The sequence below is a fragment of the Lissotriton helveticus genome, chromosome 7, assembly GCF_964261635.1.
Source record: "Lissotriton helveticus chromosome 7, aLisHel1.1, whole genome shotgun sequence".
NCBI lineage: Eukaryota > Metazoa > Chordata > Amphibia > Caudata > Salamandridae > Lissotriton > Lissotriton helveticus.
Genome location: NC_136068.1, coordinates 1,695,263,336 through 1,695,276,293, shown reverse-complemented (window position 1 = coordinate 1,695,276,293; position 12,958 = coordinate 1,695,263,336). Strand labels below are relative to the sequence as shown.

The window sequence follows — 12,958 nt, the reverse complement described above, 5'->3', positions numbered from 1 at the left end:
CAAATGTTTCAGTATTAGGAACACAGTCCTATAACAAACTATTCATCCTCTTCTGTCGTAATGGAAAGCAAATGACTGCTGTACTGACTCAAAAGACATCTAAGGGACACAAACCAATTGCCTATGAGTGTGGGCTGCTGAATCCTGCCATGAAAGGTCACTATCCATGTGAGGATGCACTGGCTGCAGCAGCATTTGCAGTCCAGAAAAGAACCACCTTTGTGGATCACCATTAACATTATATGTAGAGCACGTAGTATTTGCCATTTTAAAAAAAAAAGCAAGAGCATCCTCACGACTCAATGACTATCTGGATATGAAGTAATACTTTCAGTACAATATTTACAAGTAGTTCGCTGTCATACAGTTAATCCAGCAACACTCTTTGCACATCCAGTTACTGATGATGAACAAGTGCATGATTGTTTTAATTACACACCAGATGAAGAAAGTAAAGTGAGAGAAGACCCCCTTCCAGGAAGCATGTTACTCTTTATCGATAGGTCTTCTTTTATAGATCAGGGTGTGGAAACTTGGCAGAGATTACTGTCAGCATGAGCTGAAACCATTTTGTTTATAGCATCCATTTTGGTTAAGCCATGTGTTCGCCATGTGCTTCCCCGTCACCGCTGTTGTATGCTTCTCTATTACGCCTGAGTCATCATCTATAGTTACCTCCTGCGGCACTGAGCCTAAGCACTTTGCATGCTCAGAGAGGACTTAGCTGTTAGGATGCACCTGTCATGTATTTAACTGTCAGGCTATTTTAACTGATGTCAGCAACATTGTAACTTCTCCCTTTCTGTTGACTAAGCGATTCTCATATACCCTTGTATGTAAAAGTCTATTTGTGTGCCCACTTGTACTGCCTCTTTTTGAACCTCCATGCTTACACTGCACTTACTACAGTATATAAAGCCCATGGTTTCTGTACTCCATGTGCTGTCTCATACATTGCCTGAGGGTTCTGTATCGATGTAGTTCCACTCATGAGTCCTAATAAACTACTTTCGTGCTATTACAGCTTTCGTGCCAATCTCTACTTTGTCAGTCTAAAGGACCAGTGCGCAAAAGGGCGAACCCCTGCACCAGGTGAGCTCCTGAAAAGGCTCACCCCCACAACTTGAAGCTCGTTAAGTGGGGCTCATCGGCTACTTGGATGCCCTACGGTATTGGTCTTGACGGAGGTTTGGAATCTTGCTAAGGATATACACTGCATGAGGAGGCCCTTGTCTTTGCAGGCCGAAGTGCTTTTCTGATTTTCCCGATTCGACCCTCCAGGTGGTGCCGTTCTCCGACTGAGATCCCTTTTGGTGTTTGCCTTACAGTGACCATTTGGTCGATTCAGAGCTTGGCAGTTGGAGGCTGGAGTCTTTTGCTTGGCAAGGTCGCTCAATGCAACACTTTTTGTTTGGATTTGCTTGGCCAAGAGTCTGGTTTGGTTTGGGTATATATAAATTGCAATTTATATAGGCAGGCAATGTGGAGATTTTTCTCTAATTTTTAATTCTTGAACGGTACAATATTCGTGTTAAGTACCACTTTGTTATAATATTATATATACTTTAATATTTTTGACTTGCCTGTTTCAAGCACGCTTCGTAGGATGTGTTGCTTTGTTGGAGGTACCAATATGGATTTAGAACTAAATCAGCTGGCTCCCCCGAGGGGACACCAAATAGGGATATGTACATTAAAAATTGTATTTCTTCCATAATGTATACTGCACTATGGAATAAATATACCAGAAAGGATCCTGATTTACGATGGCCAATACATGGGCCATTCGATATTTGAAAAATTCAGTATGTGGAAGAGTGTGTGTTTAAGCGCAAAAGTAGACCAAATATGTTTGATTGTGTACGAATGTGGGTGAAAGAAGCGCATGAGAGAGTGAGGAAAGAGCAGACAATGAACAGCGCAAAAACATCTATTTGAAAGCGCAGGAAATGAAAAATGAAGAAATAAAAGAAAAAGCGGATAGGGAGCGCCGTCTACAGGTAAATGGCCAATACCCTGTCTGGCGTCCTCTCTATCCTCTACATAATAAACCACAGGATAATTCGATTTTGTTAGATCGATCTCCGCCACCATATACTTTTCCCTCTCCCCCTGAGGTTGATTCTGATGATGATAAATCTTCCCCAGATCAGACAGGGACAGAGTTAGACCCTAAACGACACACTTGTTAAATTTTGACCGCTGACTGTGCAGCCTCTCTCAGATCTGCTGTTCCTAAAGCAGCTTGTGGTGATACCTCTGCTCCAGACATTATAGCAAATGTTCAGCAATGGCCAGAGTCAGAGCAGTTATATTTTACAGAATCGTTTACTGGAGAACTAATTGTAAATTTTAGGAAACATTCCACCGACTTGGAGCCGGCTGCTGATAAAAACATGTTCATAAACAATGAATGAAGGTCTTTTTCTTACTTCCCAGGTGGCCGATTTAATTAGACGTGTGGTTAAAGTAAGAACTGATGCGTTCCGTTTGAAAGAGGAGAAAAAGGCAGCTGCTGCAGCTGAACAAACAGCTCAGACCTCCATGCCACAGGAGGAAGTTCAAGGGACAGATAAGGATACTGTAGGTGTTCATAGGAAACCAATGCGTGAAGCTGCGTCTTTATATGTCCCTCCTAGGGGTGCGGGAACAAGTGATAATAAAGATTCAGCAGATACGAAGGTATATTTTGTTTACAATTGGCTTTATAGGCCTTGGAGTAGATTGGCTGTCATGGCACTTAAAGCTGCTCTGCCTGACCCGTGGAAAAATCCGGCTGCTTTTTATGAAGAAGTTGAAGGGGCTATTAGTTCTTGCACTATGACATGTTTTTTGGGCTTTTTTTACCCCTGATATGTGGAGATTGATTCGGAAAGTAGATGATCGGACAACTTTTGGAGATATTTGGACAGAAATAGAGAGAAAAGATGCAGAAAGGGTACCCGCGCAGAAACCACAACAAGAGATATTAGACCTTCCAAAGGCAATCATAATTAAGTTGAAAACCATTATTCCGCCTGAAAAGATAGACTGGACTATGTTAGCATCCTATAAGCAAAAGGCAGATGAGTCAGTTTCTGATTTCTTTACACAGTTTGAGGAGACATTCCATGCATTTAGTGGGCAGTCTTTGACAAATGGCACAGGCTAGCATCTGTTCGTTTGTTACGAACATGTTGCCAGGAATAGCTAGTCGCCTAAGGGTCAGCGAGAGTTCCCCAGTTTCCCTTTTGACTATGGCCCAGTATTATGAACATCGGGAATTGGAAGAAAAAGGCAAGGAGGATATAAAGACTAAGGATTTAAAAACAAAAGTTATGTTAGCTCAGGTTTATGATCTATATTATAGAGGTGGTGGAAGAGGCGGACGTGCAATGTTTCATCCTGATGCATTCTCCTCGAGCTACTTTTTCTTCTGATCAGTGTGCTTATTGTAAGGACATTGGCGCTCTGACTGCCCACTTTTGCGAGGTCAGCAGTATCAGCGTGGTAGAGGACAAACGAGAAGCCACCCAGGGAATTCAGGAAATAGGGAAGGTATGGATAATCGTGCAAGGTTTGAGGCAGTAGAGCCTACTCAAAATTCTTCTAATACTTTTGACTGGCGTAATCAATATCAAATGTCCGATTATTCGACTGATGATTTGAACGATTCTAACTATGCATAGGAATGCCTAGGATGGGGTAAGGAATCAGTTGAAATCCCAGTTGATCAGAAGGGTCCCTATGTTAATGCAAACGTTTTGGGTTCTACTGATCGGTTTTTGGTTGACACAGGAGCTACTCATAGTGCCCTGTCTAAACAATTGGTTCCTAGGGCACCCCTGTATGGCTTAACAATAACATCAATAGGATTTTCTGGGACACCTTCTCTTAGGCCATTGCCACAACCGCTTGCATTCTATGTTGATAAATTCACTGCTGCATGCCCAATCTTGCTTTCCCCTAACACACCGGATTATATTGTGGATCTCGATATGCTCAAACCTTTTTGTGCCACAAAACGATTTTCCCCAGAAGGTGTGCGTGTTATTTTAAATGATAATTACCCTCTCGCTGAAAGATCTTGTCTCCTTAAAGAAGATATTGCTCTGGCTTGACTAGCTAGTACTTTGTGGGCTACATCAGACACTGATGTGGGGCAAATGGTAATCCCACCAGTGCATATTCAAGTAAAGGAAGGGGCTCCATTACCACGACTCCCTCAATATAAAATATCTCGAGAAGGTGAAGAGGCACCAATACATATTGTTCAAGATTTAATTGCAGTGGGAGTTATGGAAGAAGTCCCTTACAATATTTGTAATAGTCCTATTCTTCGTATTTTGAAAAAAAAGACACTGACACTAAAATATGTAGGTTTATCATTGATTTGCGAGAGGTTAACAAGATTGTAGTGCCCCTGTGATCTCTGACATCACAACACTTCTTAATATGGTTCCTCTTACCGCTACTACATTCAGTGTGATCGACTTGAACAACACTTTCTTCTCAATACCTATTTATCCTGGCAGCTGTTGTTTGTTTGGCTTCACTTTGACTATTCGATCCTTCAGATTTTGTAGAGCTCTACAGGGGTATATAGAGAGTCCTAGTATTTACAGCCAAGCATTGAAAAGACAGCTTGATTATTTCCCTGTGCCAAAAGCGATGGCTCTCATACAATATGTCAATGACATATTGTTGGCTGCAGATAACCGTGAACAGTGTGAAGAAGGAACACTGTCATTGCTTTCCTTTCTTGCATCTCACAATCACAAGGTTTCTAGGAAGATATTGCAATATTATAGACAGCCGGTTACCTATTTAGGTCACCTCCAGTTTAAGGAGGGGTGTGCACTCACACCAGTCAGCATTCAAGCTATTTTTGACACGTCTGTGCCCCGTACTCAGAAGGCTGTTCGTGCACTTATTGGCCTTACTTCTTTCTGTAGGCAGTGGATCCCTAGTTTTTCTTACATTGTTAAACCCTTGTTGGTCCAGTTGAATAACGACACCCTAATGCCCCTCCCATGGACTACTGAATGTCAGAATGCTTTTCACCAGTCGCGTCAAGCTCTATGTTCTGCACCAGTATTAGGACCTCCAGACTACACTAAGGCCTTCACACTCTATGTACACGAGAGGGACTGTTGTGCTCTCTCAGTTTTAACCCAGACACACGGTGATAAGCAGCGTCCTTGTGCATATTTTTCAGCTGTCCTTGATCCAGTCGCTCGTGCATTGCCTGGGTGTTTATGTTCCGTAGCAGCGGCTGTGTTCATACGTAAGATTGAGGTAATAGTTTTGTCACATACACTGCTTGTGTTAGTGCCTCATTCAGCTGATGCCCTTTTAAACCAAACAAAAACGCAGATTTAACTAGTGCTTGCTTGCCAGGATATGAATTAACACTTTTGGCCCCTCATATCACCTTGAAAAGATGTTCAACTCTTAATCCGGCTACTCCAGGGTTGGATTAGGATTCAAAATCGGCCCGGGCACGCAGAAAAAAATCGGCCCACATTAGCATAATGCCTTCCCTCAAATCACTGCTTCAGCGTAATTTTACATAACAAGGGAGGGAGGGGGGTGGGATGCACGCATCAGTTTACACTAGTGAAACACACCTGAAAAGAAGTGTGACCTCTTTTCACTTCTGCTCAGGCCCCCTGCCCCGCTCAGTATGCCTGTATTAATGGGAGGCCCAGCGAGAGAAAAGGGGTGACACCTCTACCTGTTGCTGCTATACGGGAGGTAATGAGTGGCCATCTCCCTCCAGAAAGGCCACCCAGACACCCACTGGCGGTATAGTCGAACAACAGAGACACCGCTCAAATCGGCCCCAGGCTGCTCAAAAGCAGCCTTCAGCTGGAACTTGGACCCCGGCCCCTCGGGCATTGTCCGAATGCCCCTGTTACCAATTCGACGCTGGGCTACTCTATTGCAATTCCCAGCTACTCAGTCCCAGTCACAGGAGTCTCATGACTGTATATTCCTTACTGAGGAACAGACAGGGTTGTGCTGACCTTCAAGATACACCCCTTTCAAGTGTTGATGGGGAATTGTGGGTTGATGGGTCTTGTTTGAAATTACTAGATGGCACGAAATTAGCTGCATATGCAATTACAACACTTCAGATGGTAGTTGAGACAGCTCGCATCCCACAGAAGTCAGCTCAGGCAGCTGAGTTAATAGCAATAACAAGGGCATGTGAACTTAGCACTGACTTGTCTGTTAACATCTAAACCGATAGCGATATGCCTTTGAAGTGGCTCACGATTTTGGGCTACTCTGGAAGGAAAGAGGCTTTCTTACATCACATGGGACACAAATAGTGCATGGAGAATTAGTGCATAATCTCTTTACGGCTTTGACATATCCTAAGAAAATAGCGATTGTTCAGTGCAATGCACACAAGAAAGTGACTGATAAAATAGGACAGGGCAATGCCTTCGCAGATCACATAGATCACACAGCTACACAGAGTGAGACTCCAATCCAGAGAAGCACTACATCTATGTATGTGGTGAATTCACAGGTTGAACGTTGGCATGATGCCAGGCAAGAAGTGCTAGACATGCAGCGATCTGCCTCTGCTGATGAATTAGACCTATGGTCTGAGGAGGGAACATAGGATGACAAGGGCTGTTGGAGAAATAAAGACATGACCAAATGGAGATTGCCCCAGCCTATTTGCACCCTATGATTCACATGGCACATGGGTCGGAACATGTTGGAGCATCCTCAATAGCAAAGCTACTTATGCAAGTGTGGGATCATCCAGAAATTGCAGGCACATCTAAAAAGATAGGTTAGACTTGTCTGATTTGTCTCCAGTATAATCCTGGAAAGGGAGCACGAACTCCAATAGGAGGGCTTGCCACACTGACTGCACCTTTTGAGGTTCTGCAAATGGATTACATCCAGCTAGAACGCTGTAATAACTTGAAGTATGTCCTAGTAGTGGCATGTAAAGAAAAACAAGGGAGTTACCCTTAAAGTCAGATAGGCGACAGGGTAAGTACAAGCATGAAACACAAAAGGTCGCTACTCAACAGTTAAATTTGTTATTAAGGTATTACACGGTGCTGGTGCTCAGAGTGAAAACATCAATACATACAATCATGTTCTATACAGTACTGGTGAGTCAATGTAACCCAGAAAACCTTCAAAATAAATACACAATCAGAATTAAAAACATTTCATATTAAAAATACAATTACAATATCACGAGAAAACAGATTTGTCGACGCTGCGTTTCGGTGAGTAGTTAATTGTACACCTCTCAGGACAGTTTTCTAAACAACAGAAACATTGTCCTATTACTTACCGGTAATCTTCATTACTCCTGGTCCAGTTGACCTTGTCCCATTCCTTAAAATATGGAGATGACCATCTTCACGACAGAAAAAAAGAAAAGGAGCATGCTGGGATACCCTACCTACTCCCTCCCACTGGGAGTACATAAGCGGTACCACCCCAGCATGCAGCCTGAAAACACCAAGCCAACAACAGGAAGGCCGGCCGCAAGGGAGGGAGGGAGGGAGGGAGGGAGGGAAGTAAGGAATGATTACCGGTAAGTAATAGGACATTACCCCCAGGTCCCTCCTGACCTCGTCCCATTCCTTAAAATATGGAGAATACCAAAGCAGAGAACCCGGCCATCCGGAACCCCACCAACAACAAGGGCACCAGACCAAAAAACAGAACCCCACAGGCCCGAACCAAGACCCCAAAGGCCAGAAGGGGACCGCCACGCAGAAGGGAGGCACAGAAGCAGAGTCAAGTCCCCAAGGAAGCAAGCAGAGGGGCCAAAACCAAGCACCCCCCCCACGACCAAAGGAAGCCCAGGAGAAGCGCACGTGCCCCAACAGAGAACGGAGCCAGGAAAGGGCAATCAACCAGCGAGAAAACCACCAAGGGCAAAGCCCCCGGAACCAGGCCGCCAAACAACCAGGGACCAACAGGCAACCCAGCCCAAAGGACAAGGGCAGAAAAGAACAGCCCGCACAGGGCGGACGAGCCGAAGGAACAGGAAGGAACAAAGCAGAGGGACGAACCCAACACAGCAGGGGAAGCCCCCAGCAGAACCAAAAAGAGGGCATCAACAGGGAACCACAGAGGAACCAGGCCACAGGGCGGGACCAACCAAAGGCCAACCCCCGCAGAGACTCCAAAGAGCAGCAGCTTCCAAAAGGCCAACCAACCGGGAGAAGAACCCGGCGCCCCAGAAACGACCAAGACCGGGGCAAAAACGAGGGCGCAGCCAAGAAAGACAACAAAGGCCCACATGGAACCAGGGAAACCAAAAACCCCAGAACCAGAAAGGAGGTACCGACCCCCAGGAGAAAAAAGGGGGACACCACGGAACCACCGAAGGCGAAACCCCAAAGGCAGAAGGCCAACAACAAGGCCCACAGCCCAACCACAAGAAACTAGCCGAAGAACAGGCAGGCCAGCCAACCGGGAGGCACACAACACCGCACCACTAGGACCCAGAAGGACAGGCAAAAAGAAACCCTCAACCAGGAAGGGGCACAGGAAAGGCACAACAGCCAACCACAGCCAGACCTCCCCGAGAAAGGAGAACCAGAGGAAGGAAGCCCAGAGCCCACACAACGGACCCAGCACCACAGCCCAGACCCAGAAAGGACCGAGGACCAACCCAGGACCGTGACAAAGCCCAAGAGAAGGAGCAGCCAGGAAAGGACCCCAGCAGGGATCAAAAAAGGACCCGAAGCAAAGAAGGGCCCCACAGCACAAAACCTAACATAAGCAAGCCAAGAGGCGCACCAGCGACCCCAACGCAAAGCGAACGGGATGCCAAAACAGGGACCGGAAGGCAAAACCAACAGAGGCAGAGCAGCGGCCCCCAGAGCACACGGGAAAAAAACCGGCACCGAAAGCAAAGGAGAGGAGCCCGAATAAGCCCAAGGCGCACTCAACAAGGGAGCGGGAAAGGACACCCCAGCACCAACGAGAGAGCAAAGGGCACAGGCCGAAAACAGCCCACGCGGGAGCACAGGGCCAACGCCAGCCCCCCCCCAAAGCCCCAAACCCTAAGCAAAGCCAACCGCAACCCAAGGCAGAGCAAGAGGGGCGGGAAGCAGAAACCCAGCCACACACCAGGGGAGGCAGACACCCAAACCCCACAAGGAGCGAAAAGGCACGGCCAACAGGGCAGGGCACAAGAGGGGAAACAGGGCAGCAGGCAAGAATAAACCCAAGCCAACACCACTAAAAAGGCCAAGACCCACCAGCACGGAGGAAGGGCACAACAAACCCAACCCCCCCCCGAAAACCAAGGGGAGACACCACCAGAAGGCAGACACCCCGAGCACGGGGCAAGCAAAAGCACCCGAAGGGAGCAAGAAGCGCCCAACAGAGAAAACCACAGGCAGGCAGGCAGGCAGGCCGGCACCCAGACAGGCACCCACCCCTCCCGAACCAACAGAAGGGAAGGAACCAAGGGGCGAAAGTAAGGCGCAGAGAGGCCACACACCCGGGGAGACCGACACCCAAAACCCAACAGCAGGGAAAGGGCACAGCACAGCCAGGACCGGCAGACAGGGCGGGGCACAGGAGCCAGGCACATGAAGAACAAGTGCCCACCCAAGGCAGAGCCAACGACCCAGCCACCACCGGAGGCAACAGCGGCCAGCAAAGCAAAGCCCCAAAGCACAAGCACCAACCAGAGAAACAAGAGGGGAGAAGGAAACCACAACAGGAAACCAAACCCCACCAGGCAGAAGGCGAGAAACAAATCCCGCAACAATAGGACCCACCAGGAGCACAACCAGCCCGGCCCGGAGCTAACCCGAACCAGGACAAGGCGCCACCAGGACAGAGGAAGGGCCCAACAGCCCCCCCCAACAAGGAGACAAGGGGAGGACACAGGAACCCGCCGTAAGCCAGAAAGCCCGAGCAGGGCCCAAACAAAGCACCCGAGAGGAAGCAAGAAGCGACCAGCAGCGGACACCCCAGGAACCCGACAGGCACGTACCAGGACCGAACCCACAGGAACGCCAGGAACCAAAGGGCAGAAGGCCGCAGAAAGCGAGCCACGGCCCAGCAGGAAGACATCCCACCAGGGATGGCCAGGCAGCAGGAGGACTAGAAGCCAAAGCCACAGGGAAACACAGCCGTAGAGCACAGCACAAGCGGCAAACGACCTACTCCAATTGGCGAGCACCAGAGGGAGAGGCCAGACGGCAACAGCAAAGAAAACCAGCAAGAACCCCGGAACCAGAAAGCACAGGGATCCGCAGAAGCAGGAGAAGAACAGAACACGAGCCCGTCAAGGCCCAACCGGAACCCCCAAAACAGCACTCAGGCCAGGGGAACCGGAAGAAAAAACCCAATCCAAGGCACAAGAGCAAGCCAACCAAAGGGGCACGCCAAAGGCACACAGGAGAAAACAGAAGCATCCCCGGAACACAAAAGAACACAGGGAATCAGGGCGCAGGCAGGAAGAGAGAACAGCCCAACCCCAAAAGAAAAAAAGGGGGAACGCACACCCCTCCAAGGGCACAAGCGCACCCACCAGGGGTGGGGCAACTGCAGGGCAGGGGGGCCCGAGCAACAGGGGACCCCCCCCAGCAAAAAAGTCAGAGAACTCCAGAGAAAGCCAAAAGGAGGGGGCCAACCCGAATGAAGCAGGGGGCCCCCACCACAGGAGAAACACCCCAGAACCCCACCAAAGTCGGAACCCCAAGAGGAGGAGAAAAGGACTCCAAGGTGGCAGGAAGAACGCACCACCAGCCCATCGCCCCGACCAACAGAACACAATCCGCCGAGGAGGCCCGGGGAAGGCAAACCAAGGCAGCGAGCATGCAACAGCAACCCCAGCAGCAGAAGAGCCAAGGCAGCACAGGAGACCAAGCGACCTGCGGACACGAGCGGATGAAACAATGCAGGAAAACAGCACATACCCCACTCAACAGCTCATCGCCCCCCAAGAAACGGCCCAGGCGCCCTCCAGGACATCAGCACCAGGCAGAGCAGACCACACCACCGCGACATCAGGGGAAGACAACTGGGGAAGACATACGGCAGCCAGGCAAACACGCCCATCGGAAGCGGGGCACAGTGGCCGACATAGCTGAGGACACAGACGGCTTATTGACAAATCGTGGGAGAAAGTGCATTTCTAATGCAAGATTAATCTCCACAGTATGAGAGTCAATGCAATATTCAGGCAAAAAGTACTCATTTTCGCCCAATGTGGGGCTTGAACCCACGACCCTGAGAGTAAGAGTCACACACTCCACTGACTGAGCTAGCCCGGCTCCCTCAAACGGAAAGCACTTGGCCAAACAAGGCGGTATTTCGCCATTGAACGTGGCCGGCAACGAGAACCCATGACCCGGGACACCAGGGAACCGAACCCCAGTCTGCCCGTAACTAACGGTGAAGTGCCGGTCCCCACATCCCTGCAAAGCACAGCCATTAATGTGAGCGAGGGGAGCGACAAAGCGGACATGGACAGTGTGTCAACATCAGCCCAGCACACACATCGGAATCCGCACAGAGAGAGACATCACGCAAAGCGGGACTCACCCGTAGCGGGGGCCGCAGCACCACGAACAAGGCCCCCACACACCCAGCCGGCTCCTGAATCCATCTCATCAGCGCCGCGCCGCCAACAACAGGAGCAGCACGTCTCCCACCCGGCCAAGCTCGGGGAGACGCGCACAGGCGACCCGGAAGACCATCGGGAGACGGCGCACCAGCCACAAACGACCAGCAATCCGGAACACCAGCCAGGAAGAAGCCATGCAACCCAGCAAGCCAGGCAGGCCGGGAGGCAGACACACCAGGAAACAGCACCCCAGCCCGCGAAGCCAGGCAGCCGGGCAGGGGGAGCAGAGAAGGACCAGCACGCCACCCCAGCCCAGAAGGAGCAGGCGCAGGTGCAGTAACATCACAGCATACTAGCAAACTTTCTGTCAGAGACAGAAAAAAAGAACAGGCTGCATGCTGGGCTGGTACCGCTTATGTACTCCCAGTGGGAGGGAGCAGGTAGGGTATCCCAGCATGCTCCTTTTCTTTTTTTCTGTTGTGGAGATGGTCATCTCCATATTTTAAGGAATGGGACGAGGTCAGGAGGGACCTGGGGGTAATGTGTTATTATCAAAATAATGTGTTGCTGACTCAATATATAACGAACTAATAGGGCTACAGACTTTTAATAACATTTTACTATTCTCTTTAACATCACTCTGGCTACCACAGCACATAAATTAATAGTTCCCCCTGAATAAACAATATCTATCAGCTTAACTTTACATCACAATGTAATCATTGCCATGCATCTTGATTGATTGCAAAGGCAAGCAACATTTTGTTAAAACACATACTTAAAAAACTCTTTTTGAACGTTGCTAATGTTCAGTTTCACAAGTTCTTTTGAAACGAATCAATATATTTAAGAATGAGGGATTGAGGAGGTTCCACTCATAAAAACCTAGGGAGGAACCTAGGTATTTTCAATGGTAGCTCCAAATAATATATTTTATATGATATGTCTAATTTGTTATAGCATACCTTCAGATTAAACATCTTTCACTGTTGGTTGTGTTCGTTGGTGCCACCGATCTATTAATATTCACTGATGCTGCCCAAACTCTATATGGAAAATTAACAAGGGGCATTACCCAAAGATATTCTATTATAGTGAATGAATAAAATAAATCGTTATTCGCAGGCTTACCGGCAATAAGAACATATACTGGTGTGTCAATATAACCAGTTGATGCGCCGTGATTGATAGCATGTAATATAAAATCTGTGTCTTCGCCGGTTTTGAGAATGTCGGGCGAATGGGCTATAATTGGATTAATAAAGAAATATAAATTCGATTTAAATTCATTTTGAATTACTGTGATTATAAGTATAAGGTCTAAGGTGAAATAAATTCAGATTTAATCCCCCGTCTGCTTGAAATGACATGCCGCCCAAATAAGGGTAATATCCA

At 48.2% G+C, this 12,958-nt stretch overlaps 1 protein-coding gene across 1 annotated transcript in view; it reads left to right on the top strand.

Moving 5' to 3' along the window:
- LOC144769642 (uncharacterized) overlaps positions 1-12,958 on the top strand; it is a 1,000,462-nt gene that overhangs the window by 244,108 nt on the left and 743,396 nt on the right. The window contains exons 22-23 of the mRNA XM_078653818.1: positions 2,440-2,583; positions 10,003-11,154. Coding sequence (XP_078509944.1) covers positions 2,440-2,583; positions 10,003-11,154 — 1,296 coding nt within the window. The remainder of the gene's footprint in view (positions 1-2,439; positions 2,584-10,002; positions 11,155-12,958) is intronic.